The following is a 26,515-nucleotide window of genomic DNA, read 5'->3' on the forward strand; positions in this document are numbered from 1 at the left end:
ACATAAATATATCAGCTTTTTCTAAGTAATAGTACTTAATCTATTTATCAAAGGTTGATAAATAGCCCATTGTTTTATCAGTTTATAGTTCTTTCTTCATCCTTCTAGGATCCCCCCCTTTTCTCTTAGGCTTCAGCTGAAAATCTTTCCCTGAAGATGTCTGAGCCTTGTTCACATAGTACCTAATTTTGTTGGATTTCCTTACTGATATATATACATATATATAATTTCATTGCTATTTAGATTAGGAATGAAGTGCTCTTAATTGTTTTATAAATACCATCATCTGAATTGATTTGGATCTTTAGAGGTCAAAGGGAAAGATTTAATCACTTGCAGTTACTGGAATTTGTGGCAGTATTCAGTGCTTCAGGGCTGTTAATTACAGACCTTTGTAATAAGTACCTTCACTTTGTTCAATAAGCCTACTTATTTTAGTGCCATTTCCCTCTTGGGGGCTTAGCAGCTTCTTGTGGAGGTAAAGTTTAATAACTTAATTCAAAGGCAAAATATACTAGGGAAATTTATGAATCTTCATTTGTGGCTTTACATTACGTTCAAGAATAGATGCACTCCTCCCCCTTCTCCTTAGTTTTAAGCTGAATTACTTTTTTCTCTTCTCTCCTCTACTTGACCTTTTATGTTTTCTTGAACAGCTTAGCTCTATGTTCCACATGGATATGATTTTAGAAACTCATATCATGTTCTATAATTATTATTATTTTTTAGGAAGTACCAAGTATTAAACCCCAGACCTTGTACATGGAAAGCAGGCACTCAACCACTGAGCTACATCTGCTCCCTTGGATGAAGGTTTTGATGAATTACCCAGGAAAAGGGGATTAGTTAAAGTAGAGACAAATTCTTCTTTCTGACTGCAGAAGTCAGTAGTTCTCCCTTAAAGGTCTTCAACTGATTAGAGGATACTTCTCTCATTGTTGAAGGCAGTATCCTATGTTGATTGTAGATATAATCAGCCACAGATGCAATCAACTGACTAATGACTTAAATCCACAAAGTACCATCATAGTAACAATCAAATCTGTGCTTGTTTGACCAACTAACTGGACACCATAGCCTAGCCAAGTTGACACATAAACATAACTATTTCAAACATATATGTATGTATGTACGTGTGTGTATATATATGTATATATAAAAGAAGGGTCGCCATATTTTTATATTTAAAAATATGTATAAATGAAGGTCAGATGCCCTCCCTTCCATTGTGAAATCAAAATGGGAAGTGCTTTCCTTTCCCTACCCAATAGTACGTCCAGGAGTAGAGAAGAATGAGAGCTAAACTCATCCAGTTGGACTTGCTAGCCTGAAACTTTGTGATCAAGGAATATGATCTATCCTGGTGAAAGTACCATGTACATTTGAAAATAGTCTGTTTCCTAGTGTTGTTGGGTGTAATGTTCCACAAATAAAAATTATGTCAAGGTTGTTGATAGTACTGTTCAGAATTCTATGTCTTCCCTGACTTTTTTTTTCTCTAGTTCTCTCAATTGCTGAGAAAGGAGTAGTAAAATCTCCAACTGTAATTGTAGAATTATCTAAGTTCCCCTTTAATTTTGTCAATTTTTGCTTCATGTATTTTTAATATCTTTTTTTATGTTTATCTTTTTTTAGAAAGATACATGGATCACACAAAATATTATATTAAAAAATATAAGAAGTTCTTATATACCCCACTCCTTACACTCCCCCTCCTCCCACATCAACAACTTCTTTTCTCAGTGTGGCACATTCATTGCATTTGTTGAATACATTTTGTAGGACCGCTACATTGCATGGATTATAGTTTAATGTAGTTTACACTCTCCCCCAGTCCATTCAGTGGGTTATGGCAGGATATATAATGTCTGGCATCTGTCCCTGCAGTATCATTCAGGACAGCTCCAAGTCCCAAAAATGCCCCCATATCATACCTCTTCTTCCCTCTCCCTGCCCTCAATAACTCCTGTAGCCACTGTCTCCACATCAATGATACAATTTTTTTCCATTGCTAGAGTCACAATAATTGTATAGTAGAACCAGTAAGTCCATTCTAATCCATATTTTATTCCTCCATCCTGAGGCCCCTGGGATGGCGAGGTACACTTCACCTCTAAATTGAGAGGGGGCTTAGATCCCATATGACTGATGGATGGGATTCTCCTGCTTGCAGTTGTAGACTCTTTTGGTTCCCTGGTTTGGTGGTTGACCATCCTTACCTCCCTCTTAGTTAACCTGGGTAAGTCCAACGAACCAGAGAGTAAGTGTTGCAACTCTGCTGAGACTCAGGGCCCAGCTGGCACATGGATAGTCCAGAGATTCAAATTTCCTGAGCATACACCAACCCCAGCACCAACCACAGGTTCAGTAAAAGTGACAGAAAAGGCATGTGTAGAGAGGTCACATCTGAGTCCAACTCCATCACACTCAGGAGCACAAATTCCAAAGTAGGGGCCCACTGGCAAGGCACTGAACTCCAGAGCCATCTGCCATGACTGTAGGAACTGGGTGTCTGTATAGCCCTCAGGAGCACCAGTTCCTGGCGTTATATCTACTTTGACTGTCTCTAGAATCCTGCTGAGACATGTGTAAGTGCTACCCCTCTGATGACCTCTCGACTCATTTGTCTTTACCACTTCCCCCTTTCATTCAAGGTCTTTTTCTAGTTGCATCACCAGATGGTGCTTGGTAGTAAATCCCTCAGCACCAGGGAGGCTCACCCCTGGGAGTCATGTCCCACACTGGGGGGCAGGTAATGCATTTTTTTAAATTTGAGAAGTTGTGAGCTTACAAAACAATCATACATAATGTGCAGAATTTTCATACATCATCCCTCCACCAACACTTGACATTGTTGTGGAACCTTTGTTACAGATTATGAAAGAACATAATCAGACTATTAACATTAACTATGGGCCAGAGTGTACACTTGGCATATTTTTCCGTACATTCCTATTATTAACACTATATATTAGTTTTGTACTTTTGTTATAGTTAATGAGAGAACACTCTCATATTTGTACTGTTATGGGACAGTATAACACAGAGAACCGTGTGGTGGAAGATGGACTATGCTTCATGTGTTTTGAAGCTCTGTTTTTGGGCAGATACATATTTATGATTGTCATGTCATCCTGATGAGTTGGCCCTTTATCGTAATATAGTGTCCTTCTTCTAATGATATATATATTTAAAATATATTATTTATCTTTTTAAAAAGACACTTAGATTACACAAAATGTTACCAACAAAAAAATAAGAGATTCCTATATGCCCCACTCCCTATACCTCCCACCCTTCCCTGCATTAACAACTTCTTTCATTGGTGTGGTACTTCCATTGCCATTGATGAACACATCTGGAGCATTGCCACTAAGCATGGATTATAGTTCACATTGTAGTTTACACTCTCTCCCATTCAATTCTGTAGTTTATGGCAGGATATATAATGGCCTGTATCTATTGTTGCAATGTCATTCAGGACAATTCCAAGTTCCAAAAATGCCCGCGTATTATACCTCTTTTTCCTTCTCCCTGACTTCAGCACCTCCAGTAGCCTCTTTCTCCACATCAATGATATAATTTCTTCCATTGCTAGAATCACAATAAGTCTATAGTAGACTACCAGTCAGTCCAATCTAGTTCATATCAGCCCTCAGTGTTGTTGCAAATAATTATGAACCTTGTCCTTCAAAGAGTGAAGCCTGGTGGTTGCTGTGGGCCCTGAGGGGAGGGGAAGGGAGGAATAAGAGTAGATGGAAGAGGGGGTATATTGGGGCAATGGAAGTGTTCTGTATGATCTTGCAATGATGGATACAGGTCATGCTGAATTTCATTAAAAATTTATAAAAGTGTGTGGTTTAGAGTGTAGACCATAATGTAAACCATTGACCATGGTTAGTGGCTATAATTCAATATTTGTATATCAATTGAAACAAATGTACCATCCACATATCAAAAGGGTTATTGATACGGGAAGGGGGAAAAAGGGGAGGATGTTGGGTATATGGGAGTCCTTGTGTTCTGTAATTTTGATTGCTTGAATATATTTTAGAATTTCATGTATTTTTCATAATGACTCTTTAGTTATACTTCTTTGCTTTTTTCCAGTGGTTACCCCAGAAATTACAATATGTATCTGTAACTTTTCACTGTCTGCTTACACTTAATACTGTGCTATTTCATACATAACATTGAAATCTTGCAACTTTATAGATCCATATCCCCTGTCCTTTCTATTATAATTGTTATATATATTACATTTACATATGTTATAAATCTCTGAAGAAAATAATTTGTGCTTTAAGTAGTTATATGGTTTATAAAGAAATTAAAAGGAGAAAGGCAAAAAGAAAAAAATTGTTCTGTATTTACCCAGATGTTTATCATTTTCTATGATTTTCATTCTTTCCTAAGGATCTGAGTTTCCACCTGGGTTGATTTCCTCTGAGCTGGAAGAACTTTTGTTAGCATTTCTTATAGTGCAGGTCTGCTGCCTAAAAATTCTCTAAGTTTTCTATTATCTGAAAATGTCTTTATTTCATCTTTATTTTTGGAAGATAAGATATTTTGCTGCCAGATATTGAATTCTTGGATGAGAGTGTTTTGGGTTTTTTTCTTTCAGCATTTAAAGATGGTATTCTACCCGCTTCGGGCTTCTGGTTTTCAATGAGCCATTAATTGGACTTCCCCCAGTATATAATGTATTGTTTCTTTTGATGCATTCAAGGTATGCTCTCTATCTTCAGCTTTCAACACAGTGTGAGCTTCCTTCTGTTTATTTTGCTTGTTGTTCATTTAACATCCTATATTTGCAAATTTCTGGTTTTCATCAAAACTGGGAAAATTGTGGTCATTATTTCTTTAAATATTTTTTCCTGACCATGCTTTCTCTTTTCTCCTTCTGGTATTCATGTTACATGAATGTTGGATTGTTCGTTATCATGTAGCAGGTTTCTGAGGTTCTGTTCATTTTTCAAAAATCATTTTTCTCTTTATTCTACATCTTGGATGCTTTCTATTTCTCTACCTTCAAGTTCATTTACTCTTTCCTCTGTAATTTCCATTTGGCTCTTAAGTCGATTTTTAAATTTCTGAAATTGTAATTCTCAGTTCTGGGATTTCCATTCAGAGTTTTTAAAAATAGTTTTAATTTTGTGCCTTTTTTTTTCCTTTTATTTTTTCTCTGCTGAGATTTCCTATTTGTCTTCAGAAATTTTCGCTCACTAAAAACATGTTTGTTTTACTGTTTGTTGAAGATAGTTACAATACTCACTTTAAGATTCTTATCTGTTAGTTCTAACATTTTATTCATTTCAGGATCGGACCCTAGAGAATGTGACCCATTTTCTTGGCTTTTAATGTTGAATGGCTTTGGATTGTATCTTGGACTTTCTGAAGGTTAAGTTGAGGAGATTCTGGATTCTACTGTTTTTCTCTATTCCTTTGTAGTAGTAGGTAGTTTTCCTGACTGGTTTCTGAACTGCAAACTCTGTACCTGGTGGAGGGAAGAGAGAGCAGTTTTGATTTTAATTCAGGTATTTTCTTTTTAATTGACCTGCTCTGAGTCTATCTTGTGCAGTTTAAGATCTCTCCGAGAGTGGGTAGACAGAATTTGGGGATTCCCTCTCCTGCCTTTTCCCTTTCTGGAATTACCCAATCTCTTCAGCATTCCAGGTTTCCTGGCTTCACTTCTCTGGTTTTCCTGACCCCCAAAACAGAGGTTTTCCACATGCACCCGTGCTGTTGCAGAGCCTACCCAAGCTAAACACTGAGGAGAACTTTCTTGTATAGTTTTTCATTTGTCCCTCAAGCAAGCTTGTCCTTCCTAATCAGCCCAGAGTCTTCCTGCTTCTGTTCACATGTCAGTATTTCAGGTAGTTGCTTTTTGTGTTATGCTCAAGTATTATAGTTGTTTTCTGCTGTGATGATCATCTAATAGTGCCGTGGTCTGGTCGTCTTTGGAAGTAGAAGTTCCATCCCAGCCTGGGATTTTATACCTTTTTTTTTTTTTAGGTACCGGGAAATGAACCCAAGTCTTGGTACATGGGAAGCAGGTGTTCAACCAATTGAGCTACATCCGTTCCCGGGTTTTGTATCTTGAGAGAGTCGTTAATTCAGTAGCCTCCTATCCAGTCCCTCCTATCTCTGCCTGGATGGTCTATTCTCAACACATGGCAGAGCAATTCTGATAAAACCTAACAGGAGGCTCCAATGGTTCCCACTTCACTCACAATGTTTCAATCCAAAATGCTTAAAACGTCCCATTCTGCCTCTTCAACTCCTTATTTTTGGCGTCCAGGTCACATCATTACGCTGATTTGTAATCCTGTCTTTCTGACCACTCATTCAACAACTCATGTTTCCTCTTGTTCCTCTTCCTGAATTGCGGGTCTCAAAATATGGTTCTTGGCAGTCAGTCTTTTCTCTTTGCACTTTCTTCTATAGAGATCTCATCCACTTCCACACTTTAAACTTGTATGACAGGGTATTGAAGGAGGCTTTTCCTGTGCCTCAAAATTGGAGACCTGGACCCAGTGCTGAAGGCAGAAAGGCGTTAAGTATCTTCCCCTTTCTCAAGGGATCTGCAAACAGTTCACAGCCCGTGCTCTGGAATCTTTTCCGCCCTACTATCTGCCCAGAAATGAACAAGCACACAGCGAAACTAGAATGCGTTGGTGCAGGTTTTACTTTAGTCGGAGGGAGGGGCTGCAGGCGGGATAAGCGGAACCCAGAAGCGCTCACCCTTGCTTCTGGCCGGGCGCGGGTTGCGGTGCACCACGGGCGCGCCCCACGGCCCGGAATGGAGGAGCACGGTGATTCCGAGCCGACCCCGGGCTGCAGCGGCATGAGCCGGGGCGGCATACCAGGCGGCGTCGGTGCCTGCTCGTGGGCCCCCGAGGACGCTTGGATGGGGACTCACCCTAAGGTCAGGAGGCGCGATCGAGCCGGGCGCCCGCTCGGCCCTTACCAAGCGGAGCCAGGGCCCGCGCTCCCCCACCGGCCACGGCGCTGTGGGAGCGCGACCCTCACCTAGGGGGACTCGCGTGCAAACTGGTAGCCTCGGGCAATACCGTTTTTGTTTGTTTAAAAGAGTAGAACCATTGCCCCGATATCCTCCCCACTCCCCTACCAAAGCTATTCTTAAACTTAGGGCAACATTAACCCCTACCCTCCGAAGCCACAGACTAGCAATGACCACTAATATCTGAGCTTTGATGTCTAATACTCGTTCTGGCGAGGATTTCATTTAATCCTGACAGTAACCATCCATACAGTTTGTGGGTCATAGAGAAGATCTAGGAATCTATAATGATAAGTTAAGGTACAGTCGAGTGTACACATAGCTCTTGGGACCAGAGTGGGTGTTTCCTTTGGGCAGTGGTGCGGATTCCTGATTTTTCCTATTTCTTGGAAAGTTTGAATAGATTCTTTCCAAAAGCAGAGCTACTCATAGTGTGAGTATATTTTTCTGTATTAGCTGCAAGTGTGATAAAGATAGTTCCCTGCTTGCTTCTGCTTGGCAAATTACTGCCCAACACTAGGAATGTCCCAAGCAGTAAATAGTGAATGGAAATCAAAGTTTTGTAGGAATTTCAAGGACTGGTTTTTCCTAGACCATCATCTAAAAACAGTCAAGAAAAGGGAAATATTTGAAGGTATAAGTCTGAGAAGATTTAACCCTTTTTATCTTCTCTTGCTTGATTTTCTCCCCTTGCTCGGCCTCCTTTTTTCTCCCCCCAAAATAACATGAATATATTATTCAGTATCTTTAAAAGAAAAACTATACATGGAGAGGCAGCAGAGTGGTTAGGATCAAGAATTCAAAGTCAGATTGCCTGAGGTTGAATCCTGGTTCTGTCATGGATCAGCTTTGTGATCTTGAGCATGTTGTTTGATCTCATGTAATTTCATCTGTAAAATGGGGATAATGATAGAATTTACCCTTAGGTTAACACAAGGCAGCACTATGTAAGTATTTAATAAATGAAACCAGTAACATGTTTAACAAGCTACTCTATATTTGGTGTTGCTATTCTGTTTACCCACTTGCAGGTGTTTTTTCTTTGAAAATAATGACTATATGCTCAGACATCAAATCTTCCCTTTTGATTTTTTTCTTGAAGGATCTAATTGATAAAAGATATGATATTGGGTAATTGTTTTTCCAGTTCTGCATTTTTATTATTCCACTTGAAGATTACTTAGGTCTATTTTGTAAAATGGTATCAGAATTATTCTCAAATGCCACAATTATTATTATTCTTATGCTTACAGATCCTCAATGTTTTCTTGAGGGAAAAATTAAAACTTTTAGCTTGACTGTCAAGACCTTTGCAACCTGGCCACTGATTACCTTTTAACTGTCATTTTCAAGCACATTTGAAGTTTGTGGAGGACAACACCACCCCTATTTTTCTGCACTGTACTTTTGATGAAGAGCAACTGTGACATCAGATCTGTACCCACGCACAATTGCTAATTCTTCACCTCTTCATTATCCTTGCTTACACACCTCGTCACTGACATAGCTGGACAACCTCAGGCTTCCCTTCCAGTGGTGGGTCCCTAAAGAATGTTTCACCTATGCTGACCAACAGGTCTGAAAGAAGCAGCTGCTTGCTTGGTTCCTTCTTTAAAATCCAACAATAAATTATCTCCCTACTCTTGAGCGAGAAGAGGTGAGGAGAGAGGCATGGAGTGGTACTGTAGCCAAAGCTCTCTACATGCAAATATGAAGCTAGGGAAATAGAGGCTCCCCACTAACAAACTTCCTACTAAAATGTTCTCTACTGGCAGAATAGGTGTCTTTATAGGCCCTTGAATATGTGTGGCTGATTTCCACCTTTGTTGCAATTGCTCACAATGTCACTCTGCCTTCTTGTGCTCAAGTCATATATGTCCTTCAGGGCCCAATGTTCAGTCTTCCACTGCCATGAAGCCTGAAGCATTCACCAACCAAGTGACCCGAGTAGAGCTCTTCTGACCTCTCTGTCTTGGTTTTCATTCCACTCACGTGGAATTTTAATTAGTTACTGTCATGTATTATTACTTGCCTACCAGTTGCATGGATGTATGTATGTACCCTAACAATTTCAAGTTTCTCAGAGACCAGGATCAGATCTTATATGGCCTTGCAATGCTCATTTATACCTAAAAGAGAGTTGTATATACATTGATTTCATAAATACTTGCTGATTGAATTAAAGAAAATATTGAGATTCTTCCTTCTCTGTTTCACACTTGCATTTTTGATTTTCAGTATTTAGAGATGATGGAATTAGATATAGGAGATGCCACCCAAGTTTATATAGCATTCTTGGTTTACCTGGACCTCATGGAGAGTAAGTTATTTGTTTATATTGTTTTGTTATTGGGGCTGTGGCAGGGAACTGGGGAATTGTTTTGGGGTATAGCATTGTTTACATTTTAATAAAGCAGTCATTTATATATTTGTTAGTAATTTTATCAATTAATTTTATAATTTCTTCATTTACATTGAGAATTACTGGGTAACAGAAAATACTGAAAATTAAAGAGAGAAGATAATGTTTTGAATGATGTTTGTTTAGCTGAGTACTAGGTAGAAGTTTAAATTTGATCTTTTATTTTTTGATGAACATTATTGTTCATTCAGTGATGTTCTTTCAGGTAAAAGTTGGCATGAAGTAAACTGTGTGGGATTACCAGAACTGCAGCTCATCTGCCTTGTTGGTACCGAGATAGAAGGGGAAGGGTTACAGACTGTGGTGCCTACGCCTATCAGTGCGTCCCTCAGCCATAACAGGTGAGCAGGTGATTGGGGTCTTCAACAGGTTAACTCCTTTCCTCAGTAAAGTTATGGGAATCATTAAATTAGAGGTAGTAATATAATACCTTTAAAGGAATTTAGGGTACAGGGATCACAGCTTTACTTTTGGTTATATGAATAGGAAGTTAAATATGAGTGTTCAGTAAGTATTTATGGTCAGTATTTTTTCAGTGAAAGAATATATGCTAGAAATACTACCTTAAGGAGACAGGAAATACTTACCTTCTTGGTTAGAAGTTAGGACCATTATATTTGAAAGATCAGATGGTGTAATAAGATGAGCTAAAATAAGTGATACAAATCATACTTGCTATAGGAATTGGTGAAGGAGCGATTAACATGTTAGTTGGAATCAAAGAAAGCTTCATGCAGCTCTTCGGACTTTTTAAAAAAGTTGCAGATATACAGAATTGGATTAAACATACTTTTGTTTCATGACACAGTCTCATTATTAGTTTATTTATTTATTTAGCTAGTGATTTTTAATAATGCAGTAAGTATCTCTGAACTCACCATCCCAAATGAAAACTAGGTTCTTGACAATCATTTACATCTAACCTTAAGGTTCCCCTCATTGTCCTATTTCCACCAACCTAAGGTAACTCTCATCCTGAATCCCAGGTTCATTGAGTAATTTTTTATTTTAGATATTTTAATATTATACTAAGGTATGCTATCTTTTGAGGCTTACCTTATTGTTGAGTTTTAGGAATTCTTTATATTTTTGGATACAAATCCTTTATCAGACTTGTGTTTTACATATTTATTTTCCCAGTCTGTGGCTTGTGTTTTCATTCTCTAAACTGTAACTGGATTTTAAAATTTCAATTTATATTTTATGATTGCTAGTATATAGGAAAACAATGTTTTTAAAAATTGTATTCTAGTAAACCTTGCTAGATTGCTAGTATATAGGAAAACAATGTTTTTTAAAATTGTATTCTAGTAAACCTTGCTAAATTCACTTTTTATTTGTTGTAGCTATTTTGTAGAATCTTTGGGATTTTCTATGTTAAATGATCATGTTGTCCACAAATAAAGATGCTTTTATTTCTTCTTTTCCAATCTGTTTTTTTTTTCCTTCCCTCATTGAGCTAACTAGTGCCTTCAGGACAGTATTGAATAGAAGTGGTGAGAGCCAACATACTTATTATGTTCTCAATATTAAAGGAAAAATATTCAGTTTTTCACCATTAAATATGATGTTAGCTGTGGGTTGTTTTTTTTTGTTTTGTTTTGTTTTTTTGTGGATGCCCTTTATCAGGTTGAGGAACTTTCCTCTTATTTCTGGTTTGCTGAGAATTTGTATCATGAATTTTGTTAAATGTTTTTCTCCTCTGTTGATAATATCTTTTTTATTTTAAGATTCGTTTGTATGGTGAATTACATGTGTAGCTAGATTTTGTCTAGGTTTTTGACTAAGCTATAAGAAATGAATTTCAGGAGCACATCAGGTTAGGCCAGTAACTTATTAAGGGATGATGAGAAGAGAAATGGGAGAAAATCCCAGGTGGAGAGGAAGGGACTGAAGAGTGATAAAGAGGGCCATTTTACAGACTATAATTTCCCGTCATAGATTTAAAATCCCCAGGTTTACTTGCATATTGATCCAGGCAGGAGCGAAGAAGCCAGAATAAGGCATGAACAGGTACCAGGACAGGGCAAAGGCAAGAGAGAGCACAAGGCCTTTGCGTTTGCTTTTTAAGCCATTAATTATTCTGTCCCTTTGCTAATGACATGGGATGAGTCCCAGCTGTTTGCTGTTTTGATTGATTACCCTACCCACCAATCTCCCAAGAGGGCCCAATGATAAGGTCCTTTTTTTTTTTTTTTTTTTTTTTAAAGATTTATTTATTTATTTAATTTCCCCCCCTCCCCTGGTTGTCCGTTCTTGGTGTCTGTTTGCTGCGTCTTGTTTCTTTGTCCGCTTCTGTTGTCGTCAGCAGCACGGGAAGTGTGGGCGGCGCCATTCCTGGGCAGGCTGCACTTTCTTTTCACGCTGGGCGGCTTTCCTCACGGGCGCACTCCTTGCGTGTGGGGCTCCCGCACGCGGGGGACACCCTTGTGTGGCAAGGCACTCCTTGCGCGCATCAGCACTGCGCATGGCCAGCTCCACACGGGTCAAGGAGGCCCGGGGTTTGAACCGCGGACCTCCCATATGGTAGACGGACGCCCTAACCACTGGGCCAAAGTCCGTTTCCCGATAAGGTCCTTGGGGAATATACGGGGCTTCTTCAGGCTTCCAGAGAAAATCTCATTCTGAATGGCAGAATCTCATGAGGGTCTTCCAGCAGCCATCTTGGAGGTATTGATATGCATGTGGATTTTTTGCCAGGTTCCAGATCCATTTATTGATTCCCTATTTCACTAGCGGGCTTCACATTAATTTTAAAATGCTAATCAACCTGCATTCCTGGTATAAATCTTCCTTGGTCATAATGTATTATCTTTTCTTATGTTGCTTAATTCAATTCACTAATATTTTATTAAGGATTTTTGTATCTGTGTTAATGAGGGATATTGGTCTATAGTTTTCTTGTAATGCCTTTGTCTAATTTTTGTATTAGGGAAATGCTGGCCTCATAAAATGAGTTGGAAAGTGTTCCTCCTTTTCAATTCTCTGGAAGAATTTTTGTAGAATTAGTATTATTACTTTCTTAAATGTTTTTTAGAGTTTACCGGTGATGCCATATGGACCTGGAGTTTTCTTTTAAGGAAGATTTTTTTTAACTACTAATTCAATTTTTGTTGATAGATATATAGCTATTAGATTATATATATATATATATTTTAAGGTTTATTTTTTATTTATTTCTCTCCCCTACCCTCCCCCCCCGCCCCCAGTTGTCTGCTCTCTGTGTTGATTCGCTGTGTGTTCTTCTGTGACCACTTATATCCTTATCAGTGGCACCAGGAATCTGTGTTTCTTTTTGTTGCATCATCTTGTTGTGTCAGCTCTCCGTGTGTGTGGCACCATTCTTGGGCAGGCTGTACTTTCTTTTGTGCTGGACGGTTCTCCTTACGGGGTACACTCCTTGCGTGTGGGGCTCCCCTATGTGGGGGACACCCCTGCATGGCACCGCACTCCTTGCGCGCATCAGCACTGAGCATGGGCCAGCTTCACATGGGTCAAGGAGGCCCAGGGTTTGAACTGTGGACCTCCTATGTGGTAGGCAGACACCCTATCCATTGGGCCAAGTCCGCTTCCCATATATATGTCTTCTGAGTGAGCTTTAGTATTTATGTCTTAGAAGGAATTTATTTATCTGTATTATGAAAGTTATTGGCATAAAGTTGTTCATAATATACCTTTATTATCCTTTTAATATCTGTAGGATCTGTAATAATGTCCCCTATTTTATTTCTGATAGTGCTAACTTGTATCTTCTCTATTTTTCTTAATCAGTCTGACTAGTGATTTATCAATTTTATTAATCTTTGCAAAGAACTAGTTTTAGCTGTATTGATTTTTCTCTATTGCTTTTCTCTTTTTAATTTAATTGATTTCTGTTATGATCCTTATTATTTCTTCTGCTTGCTTTGGATTTACTTGGCTTATCTTTTTCTGATTTGTTATGCTATAAGGTTAATTTATTGATTTGAGAACTTTCCAGTTTTCTTTTTTTTTTTTTACTATTTTCTCCCATCTGTAGGCTCTTTTCACTTTTTTTTTTTAATAGTTTTTGTAAAAATATTACATTAAAAAAATATATATGAGGACCCATTCAACCCCACCACCCCCAATCCACCACTCCCCCCCCAGCAACACTCATTCCCATCATCGTGACACATCTATTGCATTTGGTAAGTACATCTCTGGGCACCTCTGCAGCTCGTGGTCAATGGTCCACATCATGGCCCATACTCTCCCCCATTCCATCCAGTGGGCCCTGTGAGGATTTACAATGTCCGGTGATTGCCCCTGAAGCACCATCCAGGGCAGCTCCAAGTCCCAAAGACGCCTCCACATCTCGTCTCTTCCTGCCATTCCCCATACCCATTAGCCACCATGTCCACTTTTCCCACTCCAGTGCCACCTTTTCTCTGTGGACATTGGATTGGTTGTGTCCATTGCACCTCTATGTCAAGAGGATGCTGAGATTCCACATGGATACTGGATGCGATCCTCCCGCTTTCAGTTATAGGCACTCTAGGCTCCATGGTGTGGTGGTTGTCCTTCTTCAACTCCATCTTAGCTGAGTGAGGTGAGTCCAGTAAATCAGATTGTAGGTGCTGGAGTCTGTTGAGTCTCAGGGCCTGGCTATCACATTGTCAGTCCAGAGATTCAGATCCCCTAGATATATCTTAAACCCCAGCACCAACTACAACTCCAGCACAGTAGCATGAAAGTCTTATGAAGAGAGATCCCATCTGAGTCCAGATTCATCACGCATAAACACCAGCTCCAAAGAAGGGCCATCTGACATGGCAGTTAACCCCATCTGCCATGACCATAGCACCCATGGGTCTCTTTAGCCCTCAAAGGAGCCAATACCTGGGGGTTGTATCTACTTTATCTGTCTCTTAGACTCTGCTCAGTTGTGCATAAGGGCAATCCTTCTGACAGCCTCCAGACTCTTTTTTAGAGACTCGTAGCCATATAAACTCATTTCTCCTTTCCATTTCCCCCTTATATTAGGTCAAACAGCATTTTAAAGTCATGTTATTTTATGTAGACAGGGATATTCTGCTGATCCGCATTGAACCTTCCATTCAAGGTCATTTTCCAGTTGCATCATCAGTTGGTAGTTGATAGTGATCCCTCGGTGCCAGGGAGGCTCATCCCCGGGTGTCATGTCCCACGCTGGGGGGAAGGCATTGCATTTACATGCTGAGTTTGGCTTCGAGACTGGCCACATTTGAGTAACATGAAGGCTGTCAGGAGGAAATTCCCAGGCACAATGCTGCTCTAGGCCTTGTTCTTATTTCAGGCATATCAGCTCACAAGCATAGTCATTCCAGTTTTCTAATGTAAGCATTTAATGCTGTACATTTCTCTCTAAACACTGCTTTGTGTCTCACAAATTTTGTCCATTTAAAAAAAATTTCTGTATCTTTAAAATCTCTGTTATTCAGCAAACTTTTTGCAAAAAGTCAAGATAGTAAATACTTTAAGTTTTGCAGACCATTTGGTTTCTGTCACAATTACTGAGCTGTCCCATGATAGTGTTAAAGGAGTCACAGACCATACATAAATGAATACATAAGTGTGGCGGTATTTTTATAAAGCTTTATTTACAAAATCAGGGGGCGGGAAGATTTGGCTTGCAGGCTCTGGTTTACCCACTCCTGATTGATGGTATTCTCCCTCTGTTCTCTCTTTTCCTTACATTTTTTCTGCTGAAGAACCTGGACTATTTAACCTTTATACTTTCCCATAGTCTGGGTTTTGCTGATTGCACACTTATGGTGCATTTCAGCATTTTTCTCTGTCTTCTGTGTTTCCTGCACATTGGCAGATGGAACCAGGAGATTGATCAGATTCAGTTTGATTTTAAGCAAGACTAAAAGCTAGTGGTATATTCTTTCATCTGGAGGCACAGAGTGTCTGGTAACCTCTCTATTTGTGATCTTATTAGCTGTCCATACTTAATGCCAAGCTCTTAATGTTCATTTTAACCTTTTCTATTATTGTTATCATTTTGACTCATGATGCTGGTTCAGTTTTCTTGGACTGCAGTGTAAATAAGATAGGCTTTGGCTCATACATTGTTCCCAATACCTCTTAACTTTAACTTCCCCCTTTGATTCAAAGCATTTTGGAATGTGAGTGAATAAGAATGGTGATGTATTATAAGGAATATACATTTCACATTTAAAAATAGCCTGCCACCTTTGGTACTTTATTATTACAAATAAATTTTGCCCGTGACACACTGTATAACTAACCTCAGCACACCAGTTTTAAATCACCATCCTAGACTATGCTACTTAGTTGCTTGAGTATAGAGTTTTTGTTTTATTTTTCTTTTGTATGCTACATATTCCTCAAAAATTTTTAATTTTTATCAAAAGGGAAGCTGGATAACATACACGACTTGAAAGAGCAAGAGGAGTTGGCAGTTAGCTGGAGGTACAATTGCTTATTACTTACAAAGGGCACATAGCAAATAAGACCTGATAACTGTTTTCCTGACTGCAGTTATCCAGTGTTGGAGTCTGTTGTTTGTAAAACTGGACCAAACCCTGTCTTTTACATAGTTAGCTAAACTTAGTTATAAAGCATTTTCCTACTGATACAAAAAAGTAATTCTACGGTATCAGTTTAAACTATTTTTAATACTTATGTAGCTGCTCGACTGATGAGTCGTAGAGTGGCATAAATATTTGTATTTATTCTTTTCATTATTTCATGGTGTATATATATTTGTTCACTCCTTAAAAATTAACAGTTGTAGGCAGTGGTTTAATTATTATATCTTTGTGCATTTCTAGCACCTAAACAGTTTTTGTATCCTGTTCTCTCTTATTTTCTCAGGCTTTGCCCTGGTGATTTTGTTACATAGTTTCTGGCAACTGTGGACAGATTCCATTACAGAATGAATGTGTATTTGAATAGCAGTGAATAAATGCATTACTCTGAGCAAAAGTATAATTTGTGACCAGTCTTTGCCATGAAATATTTATATATAATATATGTTTATAGTTAAAACATTTTGGCATACTTCTCAACTCTCAAGTCTTGTGTATACTAGTCCCTTGTGAAAATACTGATTTGATACAAATTGATGATCTCCAGTAGGAGAATAGTATTGGTCAAATGGACATTTTTAATTTTCTGGCAGGAAAATTATGCCATTGGCTTTTGAGGTAGTGTTTTTAGTATTTCTTGAAGGGAAGGTCACATCACTCTTTCTCCTCTCTCTCCCATCTAAAATTACTTCTTAAGGTTACTGTAAAATAACTTTTAGTTTACATTATAAAATACCATATTACATTCGATGATTATAGCCATATGAAAAGTACTCTAGATTGTTTCTTACTAAAGTGTAGCCTAATATTATATCACTGATGTGGAGGCAGTGGCCACTGGAGGTTCCGAGTGCAGTGAGAAGGAAAAACAGTTTTCTGGACTTGCAAATTGTCCTCAATGATATTACAACGGCAGATACAGGCCATTACGTATCTTGCCCTAACCCACAAAATTGTGCAGAAGAGAGTATAAACTACAGTGTAAACTATAATCCATGCTTAGGGGCAATGCTCCAAAACGTTTTCATAAATTATAATGAATGTACCACAATAATGAAGCATGTTTTAATGTGGAAAAATGTGGGAGGTGTAAGGAGTGGGACATATGGGAATTCCCTATATTTTTATGTAACATTTATATAATCTAAATATCTTTAATATATGTATACATATATATATATATATATATTAGAAGTATAGCTTAAGCAATCCATGTAGCAAGTCTAATACAGTTGTGAATACAGTCTCCCAGCAATACTATGAAGTCATATTCATATATTCTCAGAGGTCAAAGAGATCTGATGGATTTAAAGATGAAACAACTAGAGGAATCTTAACTAAAGCAAGGTCCTATTTTAATGATAAGATAGCAAAGGAAGTCAAATTTATGTTCAGATAGCTTTAGTAGCTTCCCCTTGGGCCACCTTGCAATTGGTATTTGTTGAGTACACTGAATGGAGGAAGTATATTACACCAAAGTTAGGTAATATTACAGATTTCTGTAGTAGTATTAGTAATATTATTACTATATAATATAGTATTAGTAATAGTATTACTGATAGTTGAAGATGGGAAAATATTCAGAACCCCATAGCAAATTCTGAGGGGAAGATGGTTTTTTTTTTTCATTGCCATTATTTCTTTTTTCTAATAGAACATATGTTGTCACCAATTTTTAAAAAAATATATTTTTATTACAGGGAGTTGTGAACTTGCAGAATAATCATGCACATGTGTGGAATTCCCATACAACACCCCTTCGCTAATACTCCACACTATTGTGGAATGTTTGTTACAGATTCTGAGCTAATATCATCAGACTATTACCACTAACTATGGTCCATAGCATACATTTGGCATATTTTTTCCATACCTCTCTATTAATAACACAATACATCTTTGGCAGTAATGCAAGAATATTACAGTATTGCTGTTAACTATAGTCCATAGGTTACATTAATTGTATTTTTCTCATGCTTCTCCACATTCCCACCACCCTGCAATAGTGATGTACATCTGTTCTAGTTCACAGAAGGACATTCTTGCATTTGTACTATTAACCACAATTCTCATCCATCTCTGTGGTCACTGTGTTATTCAGTCCCTAAATTATTCTCTAAGTTTCTTGACATTTACATCCCTAGACTACCCTTTTCAGCCACAATCCCATTTATAAACCAGCTGCATTAGTTCTCCTCACTATAATGTATTACCATCAACTCTATCCATTTCCACACTTTTACAGTCAAGTTAAATTAAAACTTCTACATACATTAAGCATCTATACTCTTTGTCAGTCCTCCTTCTATCTCTAGGTTTTAACTCCACGCATTTATTCTTCGTATTTAGTTCATATTAATGAGACCATGTAATATTGGTCCTTTTGTGTCTAACTTATTTCACTTAGCATGATGTTTTCAAGATTCATCCAGGTTATATGTGTCCCAATTTCATTTCTTACTGCAGTGTAGTATTCCATAGTATGTGTATATCACATTTTGTTTATCCATTCATTGGTTGTTTCAATATTGGCAATTGTGAATAATGTGCTATGAACATAGGTGTGCAAATGTCTGTTTGCATCACAGTTTTCAGTTCTTCTGGATATATTCTTAGTGGAGGAATTGCTATATTTAGCTTCCTGAGGAACTGCCAAATGGTCTTCTACAGAGGCTACACCATTTTACATTAACACCAATAGTGAAGGAGTGTTCCTATTTCTCCACATCCTCTCCAGTGCTTATTGTTTTCTGTTTTTAAAATAATGACCATTCTATGCAATGTGAAATAATATCTCTTTGTTATTTTCATTTGCATTTCCCTAATAGCTAGTGATATTGAATATTTTTTCATGTGCTTTTGGCTATTTGTATTTCCTCTTTGGAGAAATGTCTATTTAAATCTTTTGCCCATTTAAAAATTGGATTGCTTGCTCTTTTATTTTTGAGTTGTATGATCTCTTTCTATAGTATGAAAATCAAACCCCTAATGAATATGTGGTGTAGCAGTTTGATATTGTTCATGAATTCCAAAAATAGTTATCGTAAACTGATCTGTTCTTCTGAGTGTATTAGATAGTATTAGATTCATAGGTTTCACTTTATTAAATTAAGATTAGGGCTTTTATTTGACCATGTCATTAGGGCATGCAGGGTTGAGTCCCCACCCCCTTTATGGGGATAAAACAGACTCTCACACGGAAGTAGACATACAGAGAAGAAGAACACAAAGGGAGATAACTCAGACATGGCAGAGGCCCCAGGAAGAGAGATAAGCCTGATAATCTACAGCTGACCTTGTGAAGAGAGCTGAACAACTGAGCCTGGAAAGAAATGAGCCCCAGGGAGAGAGATGAGCCTTATGGCATTCTATAGCCGAGATTGGAAGAAGCTGGGACCATGGAGCCGTAAGAGGAAGAAGGAAGGCTGAACCCTCGCAGACGTTGCCTACCATCTTGTTTCAACAGGTCACCACTGACTTTGGATGTGAAAGTACCTCTTATGGTACCTTGAGTTGGACTCTTTCGGGCCTTGTGACTGTAAACTTCTACTCCAAATAAATACCCTTTATAAAAGCCAACAGAATTCTGGTACTTTGCATCAGCACCCCTTTGGCTGGCTAATACATGCAGTTTCCAAATATTTTCTCTCATTGCCTTTTTACTTTCTTGATGAAGTCCTTTGAATCACAAAAGTTTTTAAGTTTGAGGAGATCCCATTCATGTTTTCTTTCATTGCTCATGCTTTCAGTGTAAGTTTTAAGAATCCACCACAGACCACCAGGTCTTGGAGATGTTTTCCTTTATTTTCTTCTAGGAGCTTTATTATTCTAACTTTTATATTTAGTTCTTTGATCCATTTTGAGCTAATTTTTGTATAAGGTGTGAGGTAGGGGTCTTCTTTCTTGCTTTTGGATATGGATAACCAGTTTTTCTGCACCATTTGTTGTGCCCCAGCTGGGTAGGTTTGACAGCCTTGGCAGAAATCACTTGACCATCAATTCAATTCTATTGGTCTATGTGTCTATTCTGTGCCAGTACCATGCTGTTTTTACCACTATAGCAAGGTAATATGATTTAAACTCTAGAAGTGAGTCCTCCAACTTTGCTTTTCCTTTTTAAGATGTTTCTGGCTTTTGGGGTCCTTACCCTTCCAAATAAATTTGATAATTTTGTTTTCCATTTGTTAAAAAAAATGCTGGTGGAATTTTTATTGGAATTGCTTTGAATCTGTATATCAATTTGGGTAGAATTGACATCTTAATGATATTTAGTCTTCCAATCCAATAGCATGGAATGTTCTTCCAATTATTTAAGTCTTTTAAAATTTCTTTTAGTAATGCATTGTAGTTTTCTAAATACAAATGCTTTACATTCTTGGTTAAGATTATTGCTAAATATTTGATTCTTTTAGTCACTATTATAAATGAATTGTTTTCCTGATTTCCTCCTCAGATTCAGATTGTGCATTACTAGTGTACAGAAACACCCCTGAGTTTTATGTATTCATCTTGTATCCTGTCACTCTACTGAAGTTCTTTATTAGCTCTAGCAGCTTTGTTGTAGATTTTTCGGGACTTTCTAGGTATAGAATCATATCATCTGAGAATAGTGAAACTTTAATTCCTCCTTTCCAATTTGGATGCCTTTTATTTCTTTGTCTTGCTCAACTGCTCTAGCTAGAGACTTTAGCACTATATTAAACAACAATGGTGACAGTGGGCATCCTTGTCTTGTTCCTGATCTTAACAAGAAAGCTTTCAGTCTTTCACCATTGAGTACAATGTTAGCTTTGGGTTTTTCTTATATGGCCTTTATCATGTTCAGAAAGTTTCCTCTTGCCCAATTTTAATGTTAGTTTTGTTTCTCCGGTAAGATATGAGATACAATAAAACTGAAACCATAGTTCCCATATTTTAAGTTTAACCATGTTTATGCATGTTAAAAGCTAAAAAAAAAAAAAAAAAAAAATAGCTGCGCCAAGTGTTTTGTGCAATTATAAAAAACAGGGACAGTTATACTGTTTTTTGAAGTGGTCTGTGAGTCTCTTTTGTTACTAGGGATTGTGTTTTCTTGCTTTGTAATACATTATGGCTCCTTTATCCTTTTAAACTTGACTAAATTAAAAATGGCTCTCTCCTCCCAGTGCCAGAGAAGGATAATGGATAGTTTAATGTGAGGATGGAGCCCCTCCAATGACCAGTTTTTCCTTCCAGTCTCACAAATCAGCAGCATTTCTTTTGATTTATGATGACTGGTGACCGCTCTAAAATGAGTACACTCCACCATCTTATCTAAGAGAAAATTATTCAAATATATTCTTTCTTGGCATCTTCCAATCTAAATATTACTCTAGAAATTTAGAAAAAGGCTACAACATTCTAATATTAAATTGTACACCTGCTAATTCAGCAGACACAAGGCTGTAGTTAGTTTGCTCAGGAATCTCGACAAGATTTTTCTACAATTAAGAAATTGGAACTGTAGTTGGTGCTGGGGTTTAATATATACCCAGGGGACCTGAATCTCTGGATTGACCATGTGCTGGCCAGGCCCTGAGCCTCAGCAGACTCCAGCTCCTACACTCTGGTTTATTGGACTTACCCCACTCAGCTAGCATGGAGTTGAAGAAGGTCAACCACCACACCATGGAGCCAAGAGTGCCTACAACTGAACGCAGGAGGATTGCATCCAGCATCCATGTGGAATCTGAGCCCTCTCTTGTTACAGATGTGGAGTAGACACAACCATTCCAAGGTCCACAGGATGGAGGAATAGAGTATGGACTAGAGTGGACTTACTGATAATCTATTCATGAACTATTGTGATTAGTAATCGAAGAAAATGTGGCATTGGTGTGGAGAAAGTGGCCATGGTGGCTGCTGGGGGTAGGGAATGGGAGGAAGAGATGAGATGTGGAGGTGTTTTCGGGACTTGGAGTTGTCCTGGGTGATGCTGTAGGGACAGTTACCGGACATTGTATGTCCTCCCATGGCCCACTGGGTGGAACATGGTAGAGTGTGGGCTATGATGTGGACCGTTGACCATGAGGTGCAGCGGTGCTCAGAGATGTATTCACCAAATGCAATGAATGTCTCATGATGATGGAGGAGATTGTTGTTATGGGGGGAGGAGTGTGGTGAGGGGGGCTTGGGGTTTATGGGGACCTCGTATTTTTTTAATGTAATATTAAAAAAATAAATAAAGACAAAAAAAAAAGAGAATTGATGCCTTCAAGAGAAGTGAAAACAACTCAGTACATAGAAAAAGCTAGTGTCAGAGCCAAAGTTAGGATTCCTAGCCTGTAATTTTTTTCATCTGTTGCTTAGCTTATTAAACCATATCATATCTTATCCTACAATGTTGTTTTCAAAAGAATAAACCATGTGCTATATATTAATAGTACATTTATAAAAATGTACTTTGATTAATTGTAACAAATGTTCTGTACCAAAGCAAGGTGTTAATAATAGGGTGGTATATGGGAATCTTGTATTTTATGCATGATTGTTCTCTAAACCTACATCTTCTCTAATAAAGGGGAAAAATGAAGAGAATACCCTTCCCATTCTTCTTATATTGAATCAAATGAACTGTAGTTTTTTTTTCTTTGTTGGAATTAATTCCCCCTATATAGCTTTTAAAGGCTTTCCATAGTAATTTTTCTTTTTTAAAGGGCATGATTATTTAAAAACATACGTATTTTATTAGCTGTTTTTGTGTTATTGGAACAATAACTCAGATAATAAAAACAGAATAGTTTATTTTCAAATGTTACAGAATAATTGCATTGCTCTTTTTATGAGGAAAAGAAAAAGAATCCATGTTTTAAAACATTGAGCTGTGTAGGAAAAATTAAAATTCTATTTACTGTTCTTATAAGAAAATAATGTATCTTTCAGTAAAAATGTTATAAATGTATATAATTTTCTTAAAGTGTTTGTATATGAATATAAGTGCATAAATGCATGTAAATATAATTATAGACTACCTAGAGAAAAAATAAAAGCATGTTTTGATTGGAGGGAGGGAAAAAAGGTAACTTGCAGGTTACCCCAGTATTTTCTGTATCATTTATTCATTTATTGGGTGTCTGTTGTGTGCTGCATTCAGGGGGTACAAAACATCACAGACCTTGCCCCCAAGATGCTCAGAGTCTAGGGACTGAAACACACAAACATTCATATCCATGTGTTAAGTGTATTGAGTGAGATATTTAGGGTACTGAGGAAGACGTCAGAAGGAGGAGATGTACCCTAGACTGCTTGGTGAGAGAGTCTGAGAAAGCTTCCCAGAGGACAAGTTGTTTGAAATATGTGTATGTTTTTAATACAGAAGGGAATGGATGTTCCTGGCAGAAGTAAAAGCATGAGCAAGGTTTTGAGGGTTGAGAAAGCCTCAGATTGCAGAGGGATTGTCTTCCTACAGCTGGTAGAGCCCATAATACTGAAGAAAATTGACACAAGAATGAAGGAAATGTGCTAACAGGGAGATGTTGTAGGCTTGAATGAGAACATGTTTGACTAAGATAAAGAGTGTGGGAAACACAGTCAACAGCAACAGATTCAAAGGCACCTCTGCCTAAAGTATGCTTATAATTGGGATCACTCCTAGAAAGTGGTAAGAAAGTCCTGGATTTGTGTGTGTGTGTGTGTGCATGGGTGTTCAGTGTCTTTGTATGTTGTGAGAGAGAAAGACAGAAGGAGAGAGAGAGGTGAGAATAAGAAATGACAGAGAGATAGCAGGTTGACAGAGACAGGTAAGAGAATAGTGAGAGGGAGGGAGGGTGGGACAGACAGAGACAAAGAATATGAAAATAACTCCTTGGAAACAGTGGGCCAGGAGAAGCAGAGGAATTAAAGTATTCAAACGCAAGAGAAACCTTGATCTAGAGTTTTGCCACTATGAGATCTTTGGGAGACAGTAGTGTATCTTGAAAGAGGTGGGAACATTATTTGTGTCAGAATGTTAGGAATTGTAATGCATGTTTCTACTTTCTCTGAAGGACACCAATTAAAACATACAAATCTCTGAGGATGTAGGAGATGATTAGCTAATAGTGCAAGAATGTAGTTTGTGGATTTGGGGAGATTCAGTAGTACCATCACTTGCTATTTCTTAGCCTCCTTTATAGAACTTTTTAAAGTTTCTGGCCTCTCAATGTTGAAATGTTCTGAGTTCATTTCTCTGAGCTTTTCTTTTCTTTATACTCACTCTTCAGGCAGCCTCATCTGCTCCCAGGATTTCAAAGACCATTGATATAGTGATGACTCCCAAATGTTTATCTTCACCTTAAACTCTTCCATGAACTTCAGGTTCATATATTTGGCTGCCTGCTTGACATTGCCTCTGAGAAGTCTAGAAAGCATCTTATATTTAACATGTCCACAAATAACTCTTTCATTTGCCCCCTAAATTTGTCCTTTCTGCAATTTTTCCTATGTCTGTAAATGGTAACTCTATTCATTACAAAGCTCAGGTCAAAAACCTTGGAGGCATTTAAAAATATATATATAGACTTTACTTTTTAGAACAATTTTAGAGTTACAGAAAAATTGAGCAGATAATACCGAGAATTTCCATATACCATTCCCTCGCCCCACAGTGTTTCCCGTACTGTTAACTTCTTGCACTAGTGTGGTATATTTGTTATCATTGAACCAACTGGGTTCACTCCTTATGCTATACAATTCTATGGATTTTGACAAATGCCATATATCCACAAATACACTATCATACAGAATAGTTTCACTGCCCTAAAATCCCCTGTGCTTCACCTGTTCTTCTCTCTGCCCTTTCCTTGGAGTCCCTGGCAGCCACTGAGCTTTTCACGGTCGCTATGGCTTTGTCTTTTCCAGAATGTCATATAGTTGGAATCATACCATTAGTAGCCTTTTCATACTAGCTTCTCTCACTTAGCAGTATGCATTTAACATATACCTGATAGCTCATTTCTTTTTATTGCTGAATAATGTTCCATTGTGTAGATGTGTGATAGTTTTGAACTGTATGTACCCCAGAAAATCATGTTCTTAAAGCTAATCCATTCCTGTGGGTATGAACCTATAGTAAGTAGGACCTTTTGATGGGTTACCCACCAGTGACACAGGGTGTGTCTTAATCCTCTTACTGAGGTCCTTTATAAGAGAATTAAATTCAGATATAGTGAAAACCACAGAGGCAAGACACTGAAAGCAAGGAAACCTGGAAGAAATGTGGAAGAGACCAGCAGATACTGCCATGTGCCTTGCCATGTGACAGAGGAGTCCAAGATCTCTGGCAGCTGGTCCTCAGGAAGAAATCATTGCATTTTGGATGCCTTTTTTGGGCATTTTCACGGCCTCAAAACTATAAGCTTGTAAGTTAATAAACTCCCATTGATAAAGCCAAACCATTTCATGGTATATTGCTTTCAGCACCTAGCAAACTAAAACAGGATATACCACAATTTGTTTATCCTTTCATTGATTGAAAGAATCTTGGTTGCTTCAGTGCTTTGACAATTATGAATAAAGCTGCTATAAACATTTGTGTGCAGAGTTCTGTGTGGACATAAATTTTCTATTCATTTAAGTAAATACCAAGGAGTGCGATTGCTGGACTGTGTGGTGAGATGATTTTTAGTTTTGTAAGGAACTGTCATACTGTCTTCAAAGTGCTTGTACCATTTTGCATTCTCACCAGTAAAGAATGAGATTTCCTGTTGCTGCACATCTTTGCCCTAATTTGGTGTTTTCAGTGTTTTAGATTTTAGCCATTCTAATGGACATACAGTGGTAGCTTGTTTTAATTTGCTATTCACTATGATGTTGAGCATATTTTCATATGCTTATTTCCATTTGTACATCTTCTTTGGTGAAGTGTGTATTCAGATGTTTTGCCATTTTAAAAAGTGGGTTGTTTTCTTATTTAGTTCTAGGAATTCTTTGTATATTTTGGATACATGTACTTTACCAGGTATCTGTCTGCAGATATTTTTTCCTGGTGTGTGGCTTATCTTTTATTTTCTTAACAGTGTCTTTCATAGAAGTTTTTAACTTTAATGAAGTCCAGCTTATCAAGTAGATCATGCTTCTGATGTTGCATCTAAATAGTATAGTTATGACAGGGAGTGGGCATAGCTCAGTGTTTTGAGCTCCTGCTTCCCATGTGTGAGGTCCTGGGTTCAATCCCTTGTACCTGCTAAAAATGAAAAAAAAAAATTTCAATCCTTTGGGAAGCAGACTTGGCCCAGTGTCTGCCTACCACATGGGAGGTCTGCTGTTCAAACCCCGGGCCCCCTGGACCTGTGTGGAGCTGGCCCACACGCAGTGCTGATGCACACAAGGAGTGCCCTGCCACGCAGGGGTGTCCCGCTCAGGGGAGCCCCACGCGTAAGGAACGCTGCCAGTAAGGAGAGCTGTCCAGCGCAAAAGAAGTTCAGCCTGCCCAGGAATGGTGCCACACACACGGAGAGGTGACACAGCAAGATGACGCAACAAAAAGAAACACAGATTCCCATGCCGCTGACAACA

At 38.1% G+C, this 26,515-nt stretch overlaps 1 protein-coding gene across 2 annotated transcripts in view; it reads left to right on the forward strand.

Moving 5' to 3' along the window:
• The first annotated feature begins 6,628 nt into the window (after positions 1–6,628).
• TSEN15 (tRNA splicing endonuclease subunit 15) overlaps positions 6,629–26,515 on the forward strand; it is a 34,874-nt gene continuing 14,987 nt past the window's right edge. The window contains exons 1-3 of one of the 2 annotated variants that reach the window (XM_004469093.3): positions 6,629–6,928; positions 9,263–9,344; positions 9,652–9,787. In XM_004469093.3, coding sequence (XP_004469150.2) covers positions 6,644–6,928; positions 9,263–9,344; positions 9,652–9,787 — 503 coding nt within the window. In that variant the 5' untranslated portion in view covers positions 6,629–6,643. The remainder of the gene's footprint in view (positions 6,929–9,262; positions 9,345–9,651; positions 9,788–26,515) is intronic. The other variant, XM_023591902.2, reaches the window with a different exon arrangement.

Source organism: Dasypus novemcinctus, chromosome 13 (genome assembly GCF_030445035.2).
Source record: "Dasypus novemcinctus isolate mDasNov1 chromosome 13, mDasNov1.1.hap2, whole genome shotgun sequence".
NCBI classification, from domain to species: Eukaryota; Metazoa; Chordata; class Mammalia; order Cingulata; family Dasypodidae; genus Dasypus; species Dasypus novemcinctus.